Raw genomic sequence first — 23,622 nt, 5'->3', positions numbered from 1 at the left:
CCTCTGACACTTCAGACACTTCACACCTCCTCTATTCACCCTGCTCACCCCTCCCCACCCCCAACAACAGCATCCAATACACACTCAACACAAGGCTCCAGCCTGTCTCTCTCAACCACCCAGGTTAGGAGGGAACTGAGGAGGATTAATGGCAAGAAGGCAGCGGGCCCAGATGGCATCAGCTCAAGGGTCGTCAGGTCCTGCGCGGACCAACTGTGTGGGGTGATGGAGCACCTCTTCAACCTGAGCCTGAGGCTGGGCAGAGTCCCACAGCTCTGGAAAACCTCCTGTGTTGTACCAGTGCCAAAGACTTCACGCCCCAAGGACCTCAACAGCTACAGGCCGGTGGCTCTGACATCCCACCTGATGAAGACCCTGGAGCGGTTGGTCCTTGCTCAGCTTCGGCGCCTGGTGAGCTCATCACTGGACCCACTTCAGTTTGCCTACCAGCCTAGCATTGGAGCGGATGATGCCGTCATTCACCTCCTACATCGTTCCCTCGCTCACCTGGAGATCGCTGGGAGCACTGTGAGAATCATGTTCTTTGATTTCTCCAGTGCCTTCAACACTATTCTTCCCTCGGTTCTGAAGGACAAGCTGAAGAACTCTGGAGTGGACCATCACCTCACTACCTGGATTTTGGACTACCTCACCGACTGACCACAGTATGTGAGGACTCAGGGCTGTGTGTCGGACAGGGTCGTCTGCAGTACGGGGGCCCCACAGGGGACGGTTCTGGCTCCGTTCCTCTTCACCATCTACACTGCAGACTTCTCCCACAACTCCACCCAGTGCTTCCTGCAGAAGTTCTCTGATGACTCTGCAATAGTCGGCCTCATCACTGATGGGGACGACAAGGAGTACAGAGGACTGACTCAAGACTTTGTGGACTGGTGCCAGCTGAACTACCTCCAGATCAATGCCAGTAAAACCAAGGAGCTGGTGGTAGACTTCCGCAGGCACAAACATCCTCCACTGCAACCACTGAACATCCAAGGTATGGACATTGAGGCTGTGGACAGCTACAGGTACCTTGGTGTTCATCTGAACAACAAACTGGACTGGACTCATAACTCAGACGCCCTCTACAGGAAAGGGCAGAGCAGGCTGTACCTGCTGCGGAGACTCAGGTCGTTTGGAGTAGAGGGCCCACTCCTGAAGACCTTCTATGACTCTGTGGTGGCCTCAGCCATCTTTTATGGTGTGGTCTGCTGGGGCGGCAGCATCTCTGCTGGGGACAGGAAGAGACTGAACAGGCTGATTCGAAGGGCCAGCTCTGTTCTAGGGTGCCCTCTGGACCCAGTGGAGGTGGTGAGTGACAGGAGAATGGCGGCTAAGCTGTCATCCCTGTTGGACAACATCTCCCACCCCATGCAGGAGACTCTGACAGCACTGAGCAGCTCCTTCAGTGGCAGGCTGCGGCACCCACGGTGTGGGACGGAGAGATTTCGCAGGTCTTTCCTCCCCACTGCTGTCAGACTCCACAACAAAGACTTTGGCAGCTGATCAAACCCACAAACCCTCACACGTGCAATAAGACTGCTATATGGCAATTCTTTCTCTGACAAACTTGTAGTTTTGTATTTTCTTACTCAGTTGTATATAGTATTTGTATTCTATTTTATTCTATTGTATATATTATTCTATTTTTATTCTATTGTATATAGTATTTTATTTTATTTTATTTTATTGCATTCCAGTGTTTTCTAATTTCTGCTACATAACTTTGCACTTTTGCTGCAACAAAACAAATTTCCCACCTGTGGGACTAATAAAGGTCATCTTCATCTTTATCTTTATCTTTAAATATAATCAACCAAAAATCCTGGCCCCGCCCCCTCCCGTGACATCACGCTCTTCCGTAGGACCGCTCTTCTTCATTCCTCCAACTTTATTTAGACCCAGCAAAGGACTGCAGTTAGACTCATATCTCACCCTGTAAATCAGGTAGTGTGCTAGATTTGTCTTCGTTTTATGTGTGTGGGAATAAAGTAGCTTGTAGTTTGATATAAGCGAGCAGAGAGTCGCTGTTGACAAGTTTCTGAAACGGGCTGCGTGTCGGGTGTCTTAGCTTCAGTTGGTGGGGCGGTTGTTTCTAGGGCTGTTCGATATAACGATATATATCGGATGACGATAGAAAAACGTCTATCGTTTCATTTTACGCTATCGTTTGTTTCGTGGTGTCGCAAAATAAACTGTTTACGGCAGGGGTGTCCAAACTTTTTTCGCTGAGGGCCACATACATAAAAATATAGGAGGGGCTGGGCCACTTACTAGAAATTAGGTATATAACCTTTGCTGTTTTAAAAATCACTTAAAAATGGTCAAATGTGTTATATTGTTGAATATAATTAAAGACAAAACTGCCTTCATCACAGCTTTCCATAAATGGATCTTTATTGATTTATTCAGAAAAAGCTTTGGTAGCTCATTCTCAGAACAGCAGCAGATTTCTTCTTAGAGGGAATATTTACAGCACAGAGAAAAAACAAAGGGGAAAATGGGATGGGTACATTTCAAGCTTGTTATTTAAGTTATTAGGCTTAGCAAAACATCTATTAACGTTCGTTTGAAACGATTATCAACATTAACAGACTGAACTGGACTTAATAACAGGAGTGCATATAATTTTAGTAAATTATTCTGGTGAGTATCAGCTGCGCTGGGTATGTAAATCGGGCCATCCAGCTGCGGTGCTGATCCGACGCCACTCGTGCCAAAAAATCCGGACAAATGTCACTTGACCAAGGAGCAGATCTGCATCAGATGAGATCAGCTGACTTTGCGTGCGCTGTGCACAGCGGTGTGTACTCTGTGTGTTAACAAGAAAAACGCATATAAGAAAGTGGTGCGCAAAAGCAGGGTAGTGACAGAATTGATGCGCATTATTGATATTTGAAGCATGTGTACCTGCACATTAACACACGGGTACTGTGGAATATATTTTTACTCACCTAAAGTGCTCGTGCTCTCATCCACTCCCCACAAAAAATTAGCAGCTGTGCGGCGTCTGTGGCATCGGTGATCTCATCGCATGCGATGGAGTAAAAATCAAGAGCACAGCTTTATCAAACAGTTGTAGTTTAATATTGGCTGACGAGTCTTCAATGCGTCGCACAACTGTATTTCTGGACATGCTGACGTTGTTGAAGTCCTGCACTTTTTCCGGGCACATTATTTCGGTGACTTTAACGAGGCCGTGTTTTATGAGGTCTCCATCCCGACCTCATAGCTGCTATTGGAGCCTTTTCCTGGACAATTTGAGCACGAAAAAAATACTGTTGCTGACCCTGCAGGAGAGCTAGCATTTGCTTTAATTTCTGCTCTCGCCCAGCACCAGTGTAGGATGCATAGGCCTGATGTTTGGTTTCATAATGACGTCGTACATTATACTCTTTCATAACTGCCACAGTTTCAGTGCAAATCAAAACTTGGGGGTAAATTTCTTCTGTGATTGTCCTTTTTGGTGGAGCAACTGCCTTGATCAACAGCAGCTCCCCCTGGTGTTAAAACTAAGAAGTGCAATACACTCAAGCAAAAGTTGAAGTGCGGGCCATTTTCTATTCAATTTATAAAATTACTTGCGGGCCAATTAAAACTAGACCGCGGGCCGCAATTGGCCCGCGGGCCGGACTTTGGACATGCCTGGTTTACGGCAATATTTTTTCATCATTTTGATGGTCACTGTATTGGCTATATTAATTTCTTAAAGTTCTCTCTTTCTCTTATATTTAATATAACCACACTACAGACGGACAAGCGCTTGTTTTTTATGCGTTTTCGTTAGCAACAACGACGGTAAAACCACGGCGTGTCCGCTTGTTTATTTTCCACATAAACCTTTCACAATAAAGCTCAAGATCCTGTTGAGGCTTTTCAAAATAAAACGAGTCACGTGAAAGATGCAGAGTATTAACGGATGAGAAGCAAAAAAGAGCCGCCAGGTGCTAAAAAATAAACCTTAGACTCAAACGTTAGAACAGACTTTTCTCCGCAGCACGCTGTGTAATAAATACTCACAAAGAAAACGGCAGCCGTTACAACTTATGTCTAAAAATGTATAGTTCCATGCATCAGTTAAAACACTCGACTCCAGGTACACGACGCCCAGCTGGAAACACTTCACGCAAGTCGAGATGCCCGAGATTCACAGAATTTACAGGAAATGTTACATTTTTGTAATTTATATCGTTATATCGACGATAGATGAATTAATATCGGGATATGAGATTTTGGTCATATCGCACAGCCCTAGTTGTTTCTGTCTGTATGCACTCTCCTGAAAAACTCACTTATTCTCGATACTTCATATTAAAGTCTCTTGTTCCGTTTCCGGTATGTAATGCTGTAGCAGTTTAAACGCATGTTACAGGAAAACACCATCAGCCATGTCCGCCGTCAGCAACTCAAACACAGCCTTTGCCTTGGAGCTGTTCCGCACTCTGAGCCAGACAAACCCTGCTGGGAACATCTTTGTCTCTCCTCTGAGCATCAGCGCAGCCCTGGCCATGGTCTACCTGGGAGCTAAAGGAGACACTGCAGCTCAGATTGCTCAGGTCAGCTCACTGTCACTTGTTATCTGCACCAGGCCATCAGTTGATCAGCTAGCATGCCTGTGCAACCTCAAGCCCTCGTTGCATTCTAAAAGCAGTTACGGAAGCGTTGAGATGCCACTCAGGCAAAAGAAAAATAGAACTATATCACGTTATAACGTCGAAATTTCATTGTTCTAACAATATACCATCATGTAAATAACATATGAAGCTAGAATGTGTTATATAAATGGCATGACCTCCATAAAACGCACAAGCAGTATAGTTACTGAGAGCATGATGCTCAATGGGATTGACAGTATGTTAAATGTTATTATTAAACATGATGCTGAAAGAATAAAGTTGTCCACTTTCTGCCTTTGGACCATAAATTGTTACATTATAGTCGCTCAGGCTCAGTGTCACATCCTTTCAGTCTTTGTCTTCAATGCCACACAGGCCCTCTCATTCAGCTCAGGTGAAGGCGTCCATGCAGACTTCCAGAAACTGAACGCTGACATCAACTCACCATCTGCATCCTACATCCTGAAACTAGCCAACCGTCTTTATGGAGAAAACACTGCCTACTTCCTCCCAGTGAGTGTCCACATCAATGATTCTCTTCATAAAGTTCTTCATTACAAAGACTGGATTAATAAACACATGTCTGCTCTCTGCAGGACTTCCTTGAAGCCACACAGAAGTACTACCAGGCAGACCTGAAGACTGTGGACTTCATTGGAGCTCCAGAGGCGTGCAGAGCAGAGATCAACAGCTGGGTCGAGCAGCAGACAGAAAGTGAGACTGTGCATCTTCCACAGCCTGAACAGTAGGGAATCATTTTAGCATCCTCTGTGGATTATAATGAAATATTGTTGTTTCTGTATTTCCTGTCAGATAAGATAAAAGACCTTCTGAAGCCAGGAACAGTCAATGCGGATACCAGACTGGCTCTGGTCAATGCTGTCTACTTCAAGGGCAACTGGAAGAACCCATTTGATGAGGCAAACACCAAAGAGATGCCCTTTAAAATCAAAAAGGTAGAAATTTAACTGAAGGTTACAAAATTTGGATCAAAACTCTGAATACAGGAAACTGTTTAAAATGATTACAGTAAGCACCATCAGACGCTTTATGATAACATGATCTGATCGCCTGGATTTCCTGTGTGTCAGAATGAGACCGTACCAGTCCAGATGATGCACCAGAGGAAGAAGCTTCCCTACAACTACATTGCTGACCATGATTTGCAGATCCTGGAGCTGCCCTATGTGGCTGAGGAGCTCAGCATGTTCATTCTGCTGCCTAAGGAGTCCTCAGACCCTCTGCTGAAGGTACACAGCCTAGAAACATGCTTACTTACTTTATTAAATTTGATCATTTAACAGACAGCTCCTGATTTCATGTATAAAATGAATTTAAATATGAGCAAAACAAATATGACAAAATGTATTAACTGTGTTCCAGCTGGAGAATGAGCTAACACAGGAGAGGCTGAATGAATGGACCGACAGGAAAAACATGAGCACCTATTCAGAAGTTGTCCTTCACCTGCCAAAGTTCAAGCTGGAGGAAGACTACAAGCTGAATGAACCTCTGGCTAAACTGGGTATGAAGGACGTGTTCTGTGCAGGAAGGGCTGACCTGTCTGGCATGAACGGTGAAGGGGGGCTCTTCCTGTCTACGGTGGCCCACAAGGCCTTTGTGGAGGTGAATGAGGAGGGCACAGAGGCCGCTGCAGCCACAGGTGCTGTGATCACCGCTTGTTGTTATATACCGGACACACACTTCAGAGCAGATCACCCCTTCCTCTTCTTCATCAGACACAATAAGACCAAGTCCATCCTGTTCTTTGGCAGATTCTCATCTCCTCAGTAGACAGAAGCAGCAGAGGAAGATGATGTTGCAATTCAAATAAATACATCTCTGAAATAAAGCACATTGAGTTTTGTGTTGTGATGTTTTGCTAATTATAAAACTGTATTTTTCACTGAAATATTTAACTACTTATCAGACACGTTTGTGTACCTTCTATAAAATATTTTGCTTTTCAAAAGAGATGGTACTTCTATAAAAGCACAAGTTCTAGTAGGTGGAAAGGCCCCAGCAATGCTGAAAAATATATACAGTTATTACAGCAGCATATTTTTCAGGGAAGGCCTTTTATGTTACAGTATACTAAACTGCATGCTGCAGCTATTACAGCCACAATGACAAATGAACAGTTAGAATCCAATATCACAAAAAAAATCTAGCAGCTACTCTTGTCACATGTTTACAGACTTGTTAAAAGATGAGGGAATGTTTCACAGTGGCAAACACGACTCTGTACCAACATTTTTGAGACAGTCATGATGCTCTTTACTCAAAACTATCAGTTTTTCTCAGTTTACACATCTGATGTGTTTTCTGTGTTTTGCTGAGCATAAAATGTGGGAAAATCATCGCAGTCTGTTTTTATTTACATTTTACATAGTCTGTCAACATTTTTTTTAAATTGGGGTTATACATTAAACACAGAGCATCACAGACTTTACTGATATCTGAGTAACTAAACTGCTTATGCTGTTCAGTATCAACATTTCTCAAATGATGCTCAGGGCTGTAGCACACACTACAGATATAAATGACATCATTAGTCACCTGTCCAGTCCAGATTATGTAGATGAAGGAGAAGCCCTGCAACTACAATCCATGAAAATGATGGAGAGCACAGATTTAAACCATGCGACACGAAGGCTGATGGTTCGAAGAAGGCAGGCAAGAAGATGATTGGACTGCAGTAATGACAGTAACAAGTGACAGTGACAGCCAAAACTAATTACTCATGAGAAAACAAGCGTGATTTGTGGCGTGACGTGTGGGATTCAGACAGCCAAGCAGGTGAGGCAGCCAACATTTAATGGACAATGAGCAAAGAAAGATGTGCAGCATTTAATCATTAACATGCCTACAATGCACAGAAACTCCACATGTGGCTACACAAAGCAAAACCTGTACAGACTTATGAAGTTTCACTTTGTAGAAAATCAGCATCAAAAAATCAGAAAATAATATAAAAGGCTTAATATGATGGATTGAATGAACTTCCATACAATGACTCATGTGGATATATCGTCCTCAGAACCGAGTACAAAAGAATCTTTCCATTGAACTTTTTTTATGATTTCCTTCCTCTTTGAAGCTATAAGAAACCACCCAAACACATCAGGCATCAATGGAAATCCCGGGATGGCCTCTATTTAGTAGATCAGGAGATAGTAAGATATCTCAAATGAGTCAAAAGACATAGACTAAAAACAAATGTCCATTGCAGAGGAAATAAATGAACAAGCTGGTTCTCAGGAGGATATGAAAGCAATGCTAAATGTACCTCCCTATCAGGAAACAGTGACACAGTAGTGTGCAAGGATGATGCAAACATGTGAATCCTGCCTGTCGCTGAAGCAGTGTCGTGGTTATGAAAGAGCCTTGGGCATCCAGGTCCAGCAAATTAGTCACTGAGCCCCCTCAGCAGAAATCTGAAATTGCACAACACATATTGACATAATTTTGAAATAAAAAACCTAAAAACCCAAATGCTGATAAACTATTTCAGTGGCAATCATGATAACCAGCATGACTGAGGAGGTGGGTGTGATGCAAATTTCTTTATTTTATTAATGACCACATGTTTTTCCAATTTCACTTTTAGTAATATCACTTTTTGTGTCATTTAGTTATATACATATATGATAGCATCACATATGTTTTATGCTTTATTACACAAACACAGTTAGATCATTGTGAGTAAGTTAGAGACATCCAGACGTTGTGGGGATTAGACAAATAGTGGGACTCCTTCTCCTTTACTCATGGAAGAAGGAGGAGGCTTCAGGAAGTTAATCTTTAGGTGACGGTTAAGTAAAAAACAAGGTCATAACTCTATCTGGGAGGATGAGCTAAAGGTATAGACCCACGTGATGTGGCAATGTGTAAGTGTTGTGGAATGTCTTTGTCTGTATGTTTTGTCACTTTGCATATAAGGCACAGGGCAGCGCCCATCTTCAGAGAGGAGTTTGGTGTTTGACCAGAGTGCTCTCTCTGCTGCAGCATATTATTAAACCAAATCAAAAGAACGTCTTGATGCACGCTCAATCATCCAGGTAAGTAAATCCCAAAAAGTTGATTCTGTTCATCTGGACGTAGCGTTTTCAGTGGGCGAAACATTTCATCACTCATCCAAGTGACTTCTTCAGTCTCAGCTGACTGCAGGTTTCCCCAAATCTTATAAACAGTACATTTGCATAATGACTGAAACTAGCTAAGTGCAGTCTAGATAATACATTGGAAAACTTTCCAATGAGTCAAGCAGAAAGGACTAAGCATTCCAAATGAGCATTGTGTGAGCAACGAGGAGCCACTGTTATTTTTATGATCCTCAGGCTGTAGACAGCAACATGCAGCACACCACTTTAACATTCTGATAGAAGCTTCATACATACAGCTTTGAAATGAGAAGAATCAGCTGCAGATGAAGGAGAGACAGAACTGGTAATCACTTTGTATATAATAATACATCCACGTGCACTGAGAGAGGTAAAGGTGCAGCAATATCAGGAGAGGAATTTTGATACAGAGAGCAGGGCATCTCAACAAAATTTAAATTATGACTTTGATCTTATGATCAGTTTCAATGGGCACTCCACTAAACAGTTGACTCCTCATGGGAGACACAAATATGTTAAAAAAAAAAAAAAGTAAAGTCGTTTTTGCTGTTGAAAGAAACGGACTCACATTAATTACCTAAAACTGGCAATAAAGTATTTGCTGGAACTCAGACATTGTAAAATATGGACATGGATACAGAGGTCTGAAATGAGAAGCCAGTGCACTGCAGTGTCCTTAAACCTGCATTCTTTTTAATGGACAGCAATCAGCATTACCTATGGTTGCAAAGAGTTCCATTTCTACAGAAGTCTGTGAGGCCAAAAAGATTACAGTTCCACAGTCAGGCCGGGCCCTCTCACAAGCTCTCTGTCGCCATCTGCTGACACTCTGAAAACTCCATCACTCCTACACTGTATGCAGCTGTGTGTGCTGCTGTTCTTTCATGGAAAGGAGAATTTTGGGCTGTTTTACAGTTATTAAATAATTCTTGTCATTTTTAATATATGACACTTTCATCTGTTAACAGTTAAAGTTGAAGGTTTTAAGAATAGCCATCACTTCAATATGCTTCCAATCAGCAATGAAGAAAAAAAATATTTTAGTGTTGTTCTTTTTTTGTTTTTGTTTTTTTGTTTTTACATTTAACATATTCATTGCTCGAAAAACAAACTCACCCTGAATATCAAGAATGCCCGTCATGAAGAAGAAGAAAGCTGGATACCAGAATCAGGAAAGCCTTGAAGGATGTTAGTCGGCTAACAGAGTTACAGGAGGGCATCATGAGATACAGGTGCTGGATGATGTAACAGAAGAAGAAAAAAAACACCAGTTAGCAATGAGGAAACATTTCCGGCCAGAACACAGGAGGATTTTTTAGAGGAATGTACGTATGTGCATATGTTGTAGGAGCCATATGTGAGTTTTTCCTTTTTGGGGTTAAGAGGGTTGGTTTAAAATGCACACACTGCATTGGTGCACGGTTGTTGGTACACAATAAATGTTGTTGCACTCACCTGTTCAGCGCACCTGCTGTTTGATGAGCAGAAAGGTAAGGTGAGCATGGGGTAACACTTTCTGTTGACCGCAACTGAATGCGCAGTTTGTCTGATTCTGCGGGTGGATATCGCAATTTGGCATAATAATTGGTGTAACACTTTGAGAGTGGCAGTCATCTTTCTTTGTGCAGTTGTTTTACATTGGATCCCATGTACTGAAGTGTGGTTTGAATAGTATAATGGTTGAGTAAAGAGAACAGTAGCTCAGAAGTGCATTTCCTGCGTTATTGTTGCGTGTCGTCAGCATCCCCATGTTTAGCCTGCCGCGGCCGTCGGTTTGGAGGAGCCGTAATATATGTTGTTAATGATCAGATCGGAGAGGAGGCACTCTGTTCTGTGCGTTGCACTTACAGTCCGAGATTAGAGTCAGACTGTAAATATGCTTTTTAGAACAGGCTCCAGGTTTCGTGGGAACTAAATGAATTAACAATGAACTGCACTAGAGAAACTTCATTCTCTGAAACATTCCCATCAACCGTTCCCGTCAGAGTCGATCGACCTGAGTTCAGGTTTACACACAAGATCTAGTCATGCTGTTCTCTGTAAAATAAGCCATCACTAGAAGAAGATTCCACTGCCACTGGAAACAGAAAAAAGTGGGGACTTGAATCTCAGAATTCTGTAAGAAAATTCGTCCCAAGTCCCCACTTTTTTCCTTTTCTGTTAAAGCCCTGATCATCTTCCGTAGGACTGCATTTTTTTATTCCACCAACCTTATTTACACGCTTTCCTCATTCCTGTGCTCCTCCTCGTTTTATGTGTCTACGAGTTTCACTTTTCTTTCTCTTCTCATCTTGCTTTGAATTTCTCGCACCCAGTGAGTAAAGCGTGCTTAAGTCACAGAAACCAGCTATGTGAAAACGGCTCAGGTTGTTAAAATAAATGCACAGCTGGCAGATGATTGGGGTGATTTTCTATATTCTCACAGCAGTGATGGTGTTACTTCCTGAAGGGTTTTTTTTCCCTCAATGCTTAAACATAAAGTCTCTTACTGTGTTTCCTGTATGTAATGCTGTTGCAGTTTAAATGGTTGTTTGCATGTTACAGGAAAACACCATCAGCCATGTCCACCATCAGCAGCTCAAACACAGCCTTTGCCTTGGAGCTGTTCCGCACTCTGAGCCAGACAAACCCTGCTGGAAACATCTTTGTCTCTCCTCTGAGCATCAGCTCAGCCCTGGCCATGGTCTACCTGGGAGCTAAAGGAGACACTGCAGCTCAGATGGCTCAGGTCAGCTCACTGTCACTTGTTACCTGCACGAGGCCATCAGTTGATCAGCTAGCATGCCTGTGCAACTTCAAGCCTTTGTTGCATTTTAAAAGCAGTCAGTTTCACCTGTTTCCACAAAATGTCTTATCAGATGTTGCTGTCTGTTCTTGTTTTGGTTTGTTTGGTTCTTTTATATATATTTATATCTTTGGAGAAATTTCACACCTTCATGTGAGACCAGTGTTAGATTTGTATTGTTGATTGTCATTTATACTTAGAAATATCTACTTATATATGCTTAGAAGTATATAATCATTTGTAGATTGAAAGAATGTCTCATCCTAGGAGGTCTGTAACAACTCTGTATAGCATGAAGAGGGGAGTGCGTTCACTCCTCTTCAGAGTGTTCTGGCATAGATCACACACCTCCTAGGAGAGGTCGTATCTTCTCTTGCTGATATATGGTATAGCAAACACACGTATATCTGTTTGAGTCTAAGAGCCTTTTTGTTTAGATGGACGGCTCTGGGGAGTCTTCCTGGGGTCACAGTTTGACACAGTTTGACACACACACACACACACACACACACACGGTATTCTTTGTTCACATGCATACCTATATAAGAGGTCATATGTTAATGAACCTATGCATATTCATGTAACCACAATAAAAGAGCAGTGTTACGGGAGAGCGGACGAGAGCAACTGGGGTCAAGCGAAGGAACGGCGCCTGTCCAGTTCTCTCCCGTGCACGTGAAACATTAAGAATGTTGCCTACTCGTGTCTTGCTTGCTGTGTAATCACATTGCCTCCAACGTTCCAGCGAATAGGTTTAAGCTACAAACCTATCAACCAGGGCTGTCTTATAAACTTTCATAAACCTACTGAAAAGAATGGACAGAATTCAACTTTTGGGGTTTCGTTAAACATGTTTGAAAAGCTCTGTTTATGTGGCCAAAATGCTGAATCCAAGATGTTCCCAGTCTGACATCAGCAATTTGTGTTTATAAATGGCATCAAAGTCCATAAAACCTACAAACAGTATAGTGAGTGAGAGCATGACGCTCAGTGAGACTGACAGTGTGGTAAAGGTTATTATTAAACCTGATGCTGAAAGAATAAAGTTGTCCAGTTTCTGCTTTTGGACCATAAACTGTTACATTAGGGTCACTCAGGCTCAGTGTCACATCCTTTCAGTCTTTGTCTTCAATGCCACACAGGCCCTCTCATTCAGCTCAGGTGAAGGCGTCCATGCAGACTTCCAGAAACTGAACGCTGACATCAACTCACCGTCTGCATCCTACATCCTGAAACTAGCCAACTGCCTTTATGGAGAAAACACTGCCTACTTCCTCCCAGTGAGTGTCCACATCAATGATTCTCTTCATAAAGTTCTTCATTACAACAACTAGATTAATAAACAGATGTCTGCTCTCTGCAGGACTTCCTTGAAGTCACACAGAAGTACTACCAGGCAGACCTGAAGGCTGTGGACTTCATCGGAGCTCCAGAGGCGTGCAGAGCAGAGATCAACAACTGGGTCGAGCAGCAGACAGAAAGTGAGACTGTGCATCTTCCACAGCCTGAACAGCAGGGAATCATTTTAGCATCCTCTGTGGATTATAATGAAATATTGTTTCTGTATTTCCTGTCAGATAAGATAAAAGACCTTCTGAAGCCAGGAACAGTCAACAAAGGTACCTTAAGCACGAGTTCTAGCAGCTTTGGAGAACATGGATACTGTGTTGTGCAGCTATCATGAGTAGCCAGATTCCAAGATCAGACAAATCTCGCAGCTGCTCTCATCACATGTTTACAGACTCTTGTTAAAAGAAGAGGGAATGCTACACACACTTTTTTTTTTTTTAAATTGGCATTCTAAATTAAACACAGGTTTTAACACCATTTCTCCTGATCTGTGTTTCACAACAGAGCACCACAGACTTTACTGATATCTGATTAACTGAACTGCTTATGCTGTTCAGTATCAACATTTCTCAAATGATACTCAGGCCTGCATGGATGCAGGTATAAATGACATCATCGGTTACCTGTGATGTGACCTGATTGGTCCTTAAAGACACGTTCTGAAAGGCAATGACGCATTTTCAAGCGCCATCATCAACTTATCTCCTTTGCCTCATATGCTTCTAAAACCTCTTACAGTTCACATAATGACACGTTTTCAAAAATTAAATGCTACCATCGACAAGTTTAATGCTGAAACCTTGTTGTAAATTGAATGTTATATGTATAATAATTCCCCTCCGTGGATCGCTACCATATTGATGGAGGGGTTTGTGTGTCCCAAGGACCCCAGGGACTATGTTGTGGGAGGCTTTTGCCCATGGCAAATTGATCCTAGGTGACGGCCCAGACAAAGACCAGTTCAAAAGCCCCTATCAGTAGAAGATACAGAGAACATTTCACCGTGCCTGGGATAGGGTTACTGGGGCCCTGCCTTAGTCCAAAAAAGGGACATGGGCCTACCCTTCTGTAGGGAAGTCCCTGTTGTCTGCAGCTATATACCAAATGACAGGTCAGAGTACCGGGCCTTCTTGGACTCTGTCATCTTACTGGGAGACTTCAACGCTCATGTGGGCACGGATAGTGATACCTGGAGAGGCGTGATTGGGAGGAACAGCCTGCCAGATCTGAACTGGAGTGATGTTCTGTTACTGGACTTATGTTCAAACATGGTGTTAGTTATGAACAAACTGTGGTTTGCACAGAAGGGTGTCCATAAGTGCACGTGGCACCAGGACACCCCAGGCTGCAGGTCAGTTTTGTAATTGTATCATCAGATCTGCGGCCGCATGTTCTGGACACTCGGGCAAACTCAGGTGTTGAGCTGTCAACTGATCACCACCTGGTGGTGAGTTGAATCAGGTGGTGGGGGAAGATGCTGGACAAACCTGGAGCGCCTAAACGTAAAGTAAGGGTGTGCTGGGAATGCCTAGCACAGGCCACCATCCACAAGATCTTCTGCTCCCACCTCCGGCAGAGCTCTAACAGCATTCCAAGGGAGACTGGGGTCCTTCTGTCTGAATGAACCATGTTCAGCATCTCCATTGCTGAAGCTGCTTCAACCCCTGAACCAGATGGCGGACACCAGAGGTGAAGGGAACCATCGGGCTCTAGAAGAAGTCCTATTGAGCTTAGTCAGCCTGTGGTACTTCGACGGCAGCTGATGGGTACCTTCAGGCCAAGCGGAACACAGCTCGGACAGTGGCTGAAGCAAAAACTCTAGTGTGGGAGCAGTTCGGAAAAGCCATGGAAGAAGATTTTCGGTTTGCCTTGAACAGATTCTGTCAAATCGTCAGGCAACTCGGGGGGTATTACCTGCATTATGTATCGTGCAGTTGGAGTGCTGCTCACTTCAACTAAGGATATTGTTGAGCAGTGGAAGGAATACTTCTAGGACCTCCTTAATCCCACTGGAAAGAACGAGATCTCAGATACAAGCGGCAGAAATGGGCGTCCTCCGAAGGGTGGCTGGCCTCTCCCTTAGAGATAGGGTAAGAAGTCTGGCCTTATTGTGTAGATTAATAACTACTTTCTTGAACTGTCTACTACGGGTTTGTGACCGAGCTTTTGGAGGTGAGACACATGTCTCATGTTCAGTGGTTTTACCTGCTTTCTGCCACCTGCATCACACCATGGAGGTCTCCAATGATGACTCAAACTACATGGTGAAATTTTTATTCTGCCTTTACGAAGGTCCTATCCCAACATGTAGCTACACTCAACCGTCAGCAGCTCAAGATAGCTACTGTGCTTGACCCACGCTTTAAGGATTTAAAGTGTCTTGCAAGGGGAGAGCAAGAAGAGGTTTGGAGCAGCCTTGAGGCCCTGCTGCAGGAACAGTATAAAAATGCCACCACAAAGGAGCCAGCAAAGACAAAGAGCCTCCTCCTCTCTTCATTGTCTTCAGACTCTAATTCTGATGAGGAAGCCCTGTGTAACAGGGCCCTGAGTTTGTACAGAGCAGCTGTCTGCCCTGGCCCGCAAGTATCTGATTAATCCTGCCACTTCTGTCTAATGTGAGAGACTTTTCTCACTTGCAGGTCACATAGTAACAAAAAAGAGCTGTCTTGAGCTTTGAACAGGCTAGTTTGTGTAAGTAACTGGCTGAAAGAGACGGACAGTAAATAAGCTTGGAGGTATTGTGAGTCCAATGGGTTAAGACGGAAAAATCCACTTTATGTTGAAATTATTATTATTATTATTATTTTTGAAAATGTATTTAAATGCACCTGTGATTAATTAGAATATACATGGATAGATAGATAGATATGAAACTATAAAGTGTCATAAACTCTGTTATAACAGTCGCAGAAACCAGCCAATGTGAAAACAGCTCCGGTTGTTAAAATAAATGCACAACTTTGACTTTCTTTATTCTTCCCGCAGTGGCGGGGTTACTTCCGGAAAGTCTCTGTTTTCAGTGCACTCATAGATCGATCATAGACTCACAGATCAGTAGCATCAGTCTCGTTTAGGTTGCAGTGTCTCCACAGTGTACACATCCGCCTATCATAGAGAAAGATCCCCGGCTCGAGGTAAGGCATATCCCCTTGGATTTGCGTCAGAAAGGTCTGAAATTTACACAAAAAAAATTAATTAATTAAAAACTAAAATTAAAAAAAATAACAATAATACTTTAAAAAAAAAATCGATCAAGTCGAACAAGCGAAGCTACCCGCTGTGGCGATCACTTCTGAATAAGTTCTTGTGAATAAAAAAAAAAAAAAAAAAAAAAAATCAAAGTTTATTTATATAGCACATATTAAAACAACAGTGTTGACCATAGTGCTTCACAGTCAGTCAAAACACAAGACAATTAAAACAAACAATAAAATAGGACAACAAACAATAGGTAACAACACAATAAGCTAAAATCAGCCAACTAGTCAGAATCAAAGGCCAAAGTAAACAGATAAGTTTTAAGACGAGATCTAAAAGACTGGATAGACTCGGCCATACGAATATGTACAGGGAGGTTATTCCAGAGTCTAGGTGCCATGATCGCAAAGGCCCGGTCTCCTCTCGACTTCATTCGAGACCTAGGTTGTGCAAGGAGCAAGTGATTGGATGATCTAAGCGCTCTGTTGGGATTATATAGGTGAAGTAGGTCAGAGAGATAGGTGGGCGCTAAATTATTCAGAATTTGAAAAGTGAACAAAAGAATTTTAAAATCTATGCGATATTTAACAGGGAGCCAATGTAGTTTGGCTAAAATAGGAGTTATGTGTTCATGGATTCTTGTACCTGTTAAAAGACGCGCAGCTGCATTTTGAATTAACTGAAGCCGATAAAGAGAAGAGTGTTGGAGGCCCGAGTAGAGGGAGTTACAGTAGTCCAATCTGGATGTGATAAATGCGTGAACAAGCTTTTCAAGTTCCTTTAAAGGAAGGAACGACTTTGCTTTGGAAATCTGACGCAACTGGTAAAAGCTGTTTTTCACCACAGTGGACACCTGTTTCTCAAGTTTAAAAGAGCCATCCAGGAATACTCCGAGGTTTCTTACAGTGGGCGAGAGATGGCTAGCGAGAGGGCCTAGGGCATCAGTCAACTGGTCTAGCGGGGTGTGACTACCAAAGACTATGATTTCGGTCTTATTCTCGTTTAATGTAAGAAAATTATGTGATAACCAAATTTTTACTTCATGCAAACAGTTGAACAGAGGTTGCAAAGAAGCAGACACATCGGATTTCAAAGGTGAATAAATCTGGATATCATCGGCATAACAGTGAAAGGAGATGTTGTATTTTCTAAAAATTAATCCCAACGGCAACATGTACAAAGAAAAAAGAGCAGGACCGAGCACGGACCCTTGAGGCACACCACAATGAATAGGGGCAGAAGCCGAGGAGTGTTGCCCCATAGCAACAGAGAATGACCTCTCTGAGAGGTAGGATTTAAACCAAGATAAAACCGTACCTTTGAGACCAACAACATGTTCCAATCTTGATAGAAGAATGTTGTGGTTAACCATATCAAAAGCAGCAGTCAAGTCAAGTAAAACTAAAACCACGGAATAACCAGAGTCAACAGTTAAGAGAAGATCATTAAAAACTCTAAGTAAGGCTGTCTCTGTGCTGTGGCGAGGTTTAAAACCAGACTGAAACTTTTCATTTATACCATTTGCATCTAAAAATGCCTGAAGTTGTTTTAGAACGACCTTTTCCAATATTTTGGAAATAAAAGGGAGTTTGTAGCTGTAAAGTAGCTTTAAGTCTCGTATAAGTGAGCAGAGTCGCTGCTGACAAACGGGCTACACCGTGTGCGGAGTCTTAACTTCAGTGGGTGGGGCAGCTTCGGATGTGGCGTCTGTCTGTGTGCGCGATCCTAAAAAAAAGTCACTTTTTCTCGATGCTTTAATATAAAGTCTCTTGTTGTGTTTCCTGTATGTAATGCTGTTGCAGTTTAAATGGTTGTTTGCATGTTACAGGAAAACACCATCAGCCATGTCCGCCGTCAGCAACTCAAACACAGTCTTTGCCTTGGAGCTGTTCCGCACTCTGAGCCAGACAAACTCTGCTGGAAACATCTTTGTCTCTCCTCTGAGCATCAGCTCAGCCCTGGCCATGGTCTACCTGGGAGCTAAAGGAGACACTGCAGCTCAGATGGCTCAGGTCAGCTCACTGTTATCTGCACCACGCCATCAGTTGATCGGCGAGCATGATTGTGCAACCTCAAGCCCTCGTTGCAATTTTAAAAGCAGTCAGATGTGGCTATCTGTGTTTTTCCATACAGAAGAAATACTTTTGTTTTGTTTTTGTCTTTAAAAAAAATTTATTTTTTTTTAAAAATCTGAACTTTTTTGCTACAAGAATGCTGGCTATAGACAAACTGCATAATTCTTGTCCTCGGTAGATTTATAAATAAATGCATACATCCAAAACACTGAACCCCAAGATGTTCCCAGTGGGACGTCAGAAATTAGTGTCTACCATATGAGGATGGAATGTGTTATATAAATGGCATCAAAGTCGATAAAACCCACAAACAGTATAGTTACTGAGAGCATGATGCTGACAGTCAGTTAATGGTTATTATTAAACATGGTGCTGAAATGGCAGACAGGCTCAGTGTCACATCCTTTCAGTCTTTGTCTTCAATGCCACACAGGCCCTCTCCTTCAGCTCAGGTGAAGGCGTCCATGCAGACTTCCAGAAACTGAACGCTGACATCAACTCACCGTCTGCATCCTACATCCTGAAACTAGCCAACCGTCTTTATGGAGAAAACACTGCCCACTTCCTCCCAGTGAGTGTCCACATCAGTGATTCTCTTCATAAAGTTCTTCATTACAAAGACTGGATTAATAAACAGATGTCTGCTCTCTGCAGGACTTCCTTGAAGCCACACAGAAGTACTACCAGGCAGACCTGAAGGCTGTGGACTTCATCGGAGCTCCAGAGGCGTGCAGAGCAGAGATCAACAGCTGGGTCGAGCAGCAGACAGAAAGTGAGAATGTGCATCTTCCACAGCCTGAACAGCAGGGAATCATTTTAGCATCCTCTGTGGATTATAATGAAATATTGTTGTGTTTCTGTATTTCCTGTCAGATAAGATAAAAGACCTTCTGAAGCCAGGAACAGTCAACGCAGATACCAGACTGGCTCTGGTCAATGCTGTGTACTTCAAGGGCAACTGGAGGAACCCATTTGAGGAGGCAAACACCAAAGAGATGCCCTTTAAAATCAGACAGGTAGAAATTTAACTGAAGGTTACAAAATTTGAATCAAAAGCCTGAATACAGGAAACTGTTTAAAAGGTTTAAGGTAAGCACCATCAGACGCTTTATGATAACATGATCTGATCGCCTGGATTTCCTGTGTGTCAGAATGAGACCGTACCAGTCCAGATGATGTACCAGGAGAAGAAGCTTCCCTACAACTACATTGCTGACCATGATTTGCAGATCCTGGAGCTGCCCTATGTGGCTGAGGAGCTCAGCATGTTCATTCTGCTGCCTAAGGAGTCCTCAGACGGCTCAGACCCTCTGCTGAAGGTACACAGCCTAGAAACAAGTTCCTGTAAAGAAAAGCCACAAAAACTCTTCTGCTTCACTTTAGTTTACTTTATTAAATTTGATCATTTAAGAATTTAACAGGCCTCTGGATGTCTGGAGCCTGGATATCCTCCATACCTGCTTCATGCTTCATAAATACAAGCGCGCTCATGCTCACAGGTGTACACACGGGTGCTCACAGACACAAACTGCACCCTTTTTGGCTTGTATCGCAAAGAACACTGTGCGCTGTAAATGTTACGTGTTGCATAATAATATTCATTATTTAATATTTACTACTATATACACAGAGTATCACGATGGTGTGTTTATTATATTGCTGTTTTTCTTTGCTTGTTTTCTCTCTTTTTTTTTTTTTTTTCTTTTTTTTTCTCTCAACAGGTGATATATAAAAATGTTTGGATTTTTTGCCCCCCCCCCTTTTCTTTGCCCTTCATCACTATTCCTCTTCCCCGCTGTCTTTGTTTCCCTCCCTCCCCCCGGTCATGTCTGTCCCGTCTGTAACGACTGAAAGTAAAATAAATAATGACAACAAAGGTCAATCAAATGGACCAATGCGGCAAGGCACGGATGGTCCACTTGGTAAAGTAATTCCGTTGGGCTTCTCTCTTTGCCTTCAGACAATAATTCTGATGGCAAAAGAACCAAACGGGACAGGCGGCAAAAAAAAAAAAAAAAAAAATTTAACAGTCAGCTCCTGATTTCATTTATAAAATGAATTTAAATATGAGCAAAAGAAATATGACAAAATGTATTAACTGTGTTCCAGCTGGAGAAGGAGCTAACACAGGAGAGGCTGAATGAATGGACCGACAGGAAAAACATGGAAGTTGATTCAGAAGTTGTCCTTCACCTGCCAAAGTTCAAGCTGGAGGAAGACTACGAGCTGAATGAACCTCTGGCTAAACTGGGTATGAAGGACGTGTTCTGTGCAGGAAGAGCTGACCTGTCTGGCATGAACGGTGAAGGGGGGCTCTTCCTGTCTACGGTGGCCCACAAGGCCTTTGTGGAGGTGAACGAGGAGGGCACGGAGGCCGCAGCAGCCACAGATGCTGTGATGTGGTTTAAATGTTACATTCCGGACACACACTTCACAGCAGATCACCCCTTCCTCTTCTTCATCAGACACAATAAGACCAAGTCCATCCTGTTCTTTGGCAGATTCTCATCTCCTCAGTAGACAGAAGCAGCAGAGGAAGATGATGTTGCAATTCAAATAAATACATCTATGAAATAAAGTAAATGGAGTTTTGTGTTGTGATGTTTTGCTAATTATAAAACTGTATTTTTCTCTGGAACATTTTATTACTTAATCAGACACACAACTGTCTCTTCTATTAAAAACAAAATGTGCTTTTACAAAATAGATGGTACTTGTATAAAAGCACAAGTTCTAGCAGCTTTAGAGAACATAGATACTGTGTCCTCCAGACTGAAGAGGAAAATCCAACTTATTATCAAGAGTCTGCATCTCTGATGGTATGATGGTGCATTAGTGTCTATGAACTGGCAGCTTGCTCTGGAAGGGCCCCAGCAATGCTGAAAGGTATATACAGGTGTTCGAGCAACATGTTTTTCAGGGAAGGCCTTGTTTGTTACAGTATACTAAACTGCATACTGCAGCTATTACAACAGAAATGAAAAATCAGCAGTTAAAATCCAAGATCAGACAAAAATCTAGTAGCTGCTCTCATCACATGTTTACAGACTGTTGTAAAAGAAATCTACACAGTGGCAAACACGACTCTGTGCCAACTTTTTTGACATATGTTGTCATGATGTTCAGAAAGACCTTTTTTTTTATTAAAATTATCAATTTTTCTCAGTTTACACATCTGACATGATACATGATATTCTGTGTTTTCGTTCTTTAGTGACATTTAACCTCCTATTAACAAGTATTTTATTCTGTGAGCCTCGGCTGCCTGCATTCTTTTCTGTAGGCTGTCCATTCACCATCCTGACCTCCAGCGACCCTAGAGGCTTTTATCTTTTATCTTCCCTTGCCTATGATGACCTTCTATGCATTCTGTCTCTGTTCACCTGCTTTTCTCTTATTTACATGACTACCGCTGTCATGCTGTCATTACTGTAGTCCAGTCATTTTCTTGCCTGCCTTTTTTGAACCAGTGAGTCTCCGTGTCGCATGGTTTAAATCTGTGCTCTCCATTGTTTTTCCTTTCAGACTCTCTTTCCTGAAACCCAACTCCTCCCCATCTCCACCTTAGACACCTCAGTGAGCGCTTTAGTCAAACCCCAGTCTTCATCTTCACCACCACAATCTTCAAGACTCTGGGGGATACTGGGTAGAATGAACCTGCTGAGCTTTTTTACCCACGTAGGGCAGCTCCAGCATCTGCATATCTTGGTCATGGATTGCAGTTGAAGGGCGGCTTCTTATACATAATCTGGACTGGACAGGTGACTAATGATGTCATTTATATCTGTAGTGTGTGCTACAGCCCTGCAGGCCTGAGCATCATTTAAGAAATGTTGATACTGAACAGCAGAAGCAGTTCAGTTAATCAGATATCAGTAAAGTCTGTGATTCTCAGTTGTTAAACAGAGATATGGAGAAATGGTGTTGAACGCTGTGTTTAATACAGACACTTTCCAAAAAATTTGAATATAATTGAAAATTTTATTTTCATAATTCCATTCAAAACGTTAAACTTTCATAGATTATAGATTCAAGGCCCACAACTTAAATGATTTCAAGTGCTTAGTTTTTTTATTTGTACATAATTTGGGCTTCCAGCTCATAAAACAAACAAAAAACAGGAATTCAAAAACTTCAGACATCGGCCCAAATTTTACAGGGCATGAATGTTTTAAACTGAGTTTCACACACAACTCCTCTACTAAACTCAAAGCACCTGCAAAGTTTTTCCTCGGTGTCATTAAATTGCTTCACTTTGGTTCAATTGTCTCAGTTAGGTTCAATATGGGGAAGACTGCAGACTTGACAACTGGGCAGAAGAGCATCATTGATCCCCTCCATGAGATGAGTAAGCCACAAAAGTTCATAGCTAAGGAGGCTGGCTGTTCACAGAGTGCTGTGTCCAAGCATATCAATGGAAAGTCTAGCAGAAGGGCAAAATGTGGCAGGAGAAGATGCACCAGCAGAAGAGATGACCGTGGCCTTCAGCGGACTATCAAACGGAGAAGATTCAAGAATCTGGCAGAAAGACTGTGTGGCGGCGCGAAGGCGGAAAACCGATAAAGGTGACTAAATGGTGTTGACAACGACAGCTGGGCAGAGAGTTACACCCCAGGAGACATAGCTGGACTGGCCATCGGGCATACCGGGCATTTGCCCGGTGGGCCGCTGGCGATTTTTTGTTTTTATGGGCCGATGGATTTTTTTTTTTATTATTATTTTTTTTTAGGAAGGGTATATATAATGAAAGGTTTTGGATTGGCCAATTGGTCATGATCGACTCTGGGCTGGACCAATTACAGCCGAGGAGGCCGGATGCACCCTCCCCCTTGTTTAGCAATCTTATAGACGAACTAAAGAAAATGGAGAACAAAAAAAAGGAAAGGAGGTGTTTATGAAAAATCACTAAATCTGTCATTTATTAATTTTAATATTAATTAATGATCATGTCTCACCTCTAGTGTTCTTGGTCTTAATTTAAGGTTTTTCCTATAGCGATTGACAGATCACGTGACTTTCGCGCATTGCATGCCGGGAACTCGAGGCAAAACAATCCAAGTACCGCATCAAATGCAAGCATTTGCAGCACCGCAAAAAGTTCATTCTTCGGTTCCAATACCTTCTTGGTTTTTCTTTGCCGCACAAAAAAGGAATGTACAAAACTAAGGAGAACAATGCCGGTCCGTACAAAGACAGACTCGACGAAAAGGCAAAGAAAAGATACGAGGAAAAAATCAAAGGAGTGACAGGGTCAGACCCTTACGAGCACACAGAGTGGACAAAAGACGTTAGCGTGCTGCCCAACTTTCACCACGTTCAGATTTATAATTATACGGTTCTTGGAGTGAGTGCATACACTCATGAAGTTTTTAGTAACTTGAGGTCACTGCAACAAGCCCGGGTACAGTTTACCGACGGATGGGTACAGGACCTTGAAATGCACTGTGTAGAACGAAAGACCATCGTACAAACAA

At 42.5% G+C, this 23,622-nt stretch overlaps 2 protein-coding genes and 1 long non-coding RNA gene across 10 annotated transcripts; 2 read left to right on the top strand and 1 right to left on the bottom strand.

Annotated features, from left to right (window-relative positions):
* Positions 1–1,828: 1,828 nt before the first annotated feature.
* Positions 1,829–6,471, top strand: LOC112841646 (leukocyte elastase inhibitor). Of its 2 annotated transcripts, none has more exons than XM_019346575.2 (7): positions 1,829–1,947; positions 4,373–4,556; positions 4,992–5,129; positions 5,213–5,330; positions 5,430–5,572; positions 5,708–5,866; positions 6,000–6,471. In XM_019346575.2, exons 2-7 carry the CDS (start codon positions 4,389–4,391, stop codon positions 6,408–6,410), a joined length of 1,137 nt encoding a protein of 378 aa, XP_019202120.1. In that variant the 5' UTR covers positions 1,829–1,947; positions 4,373–4,388; the 3' UTR covers positions 6,411–6,471. The 2 variants fall into 2 exon arrangements, with proteins under 2 accessions (XP_019202120.1, XP_019202119.1); XM_019346574.2 differs by having other exon boundaries at positions 4,355–4,556.
* Positions 6,194–11,079, bottom strand: LOC109195110 (uncharacterized). The gene is made up of 3 exons (XR_002056784.2): positions 10,951–11,079; positions 9,857–9,975; positions 6,194–8,053 (listed from the first exon to the last, which is right to left on the bottom strand). It is a non-coding gene; the product is annotated as an uncharacterized LOC109195110 (long non-coding RNA).
* Positions 10,067–20,731, top strand: LOC109195104 (leukocyte elastase inhibitor). Of its 7 annotated transcripts, none has more exons than XM_025899469.1 (8): positions 10,067–10,097; positions 11,285–11,468; positions 17,891–18,085; positions 18,582–18,719; positions 18,803–18,920; positions 19,022–19,164; positions 19,300–19,467; positions 20,258–20,731. In XM_025899469.1, exons 1-8 carry the CDS (start codon positions 10,072–10,074, stop codon positions 20,666–20,668), a joined length of 1,383 nt encoding a protein of 460 aa, XP_025755254.1. In that variant the 5' UTR covers positions 10,067–10,071; the 3' UTR covers positions 20,669–20,731. The 7 variants fall into 7 exon arrangements, with proteins under 7 accessions (XP_025755254.1, XP_019202103.1, XP_025755255.1 ...); XM_019346558.2 differs by lacking the exon at positions 10,067–10,097 and adding an exon at positions 10,186–10,230; XM_025899470.1 differs by lacking the exon at positions 10,067–10,097 and adding an exon at positions 10,241–10,246.
* Positions 20,732–23,622: the final 2,891 nt, after the last annotated feature.

This window comes from Oreochromis niloticus, linkage group LG17 (assembly GCF_001858045.2).
Source record: "Oreochromis niloticus isolate F11D_XX linkage group LG17, O_niloticus_UMD_NMBU, whole genome shotgun sequence".
Lineage (NCBI taxonomy): Eukaryota > Metazoa > Chordata > Actinopteri > Cichliformes > Cichlidae > Oreochromis > Oreochromis niloticus.
The sequence above is the reverse complement of the archived record's forward strand: the minus strand, read 5'-3'. Positions and strand labels throughout refer to the sequence as shown.

Excerpts from the sequence above, each read along its gene's own strand:
- LOC109195104 (XM_025899468.1), top strand. The coding sequence starts at position 10,533 with ATGTTGTTAATGATCAGATCGGAGAGGAGGCACTCTGTTCT. Across the intron at positions 18,720-18,802 it reads ACACTGCCCACTTCCTCCCA|GACTTCCTTGAAGCCACACA; the intron begins GTGAGTGTCCAC and ends TGCTCTCTGCAG. Across the intron at positions 18,921-19,021 it reads GGTCGAGCAGCAGACAGAAA|ATAAGATAAAAGACCTTCTG; the intron begins GTGAGAATGTGC and ends ATTTCCTGTCAG.
- LOC112841646 (XM_019346575.2), top strand. The coding sequence starts at position 4,389 with ATGTCCGCCGTCAGCAACTCAAACACAGCCTTTGCCTTGGAGCTGTTC. Across the intron at positions 5,130-5,212 it reads ACACTGCCTACTTCCTCCCA|GACTTCCTTGAAGCCACACA; the intron begins GTGAGTGTCCAC and ends TGCTCTCTGCAG. Across the intron at positions 5,573-5,707 it reads TGCCCTTTAAAATCAAAAAG|AATGAGACCGTACCAGTCCA; the intron begins GTAGAAATTTAA and ends CCTGTGTGTCAG.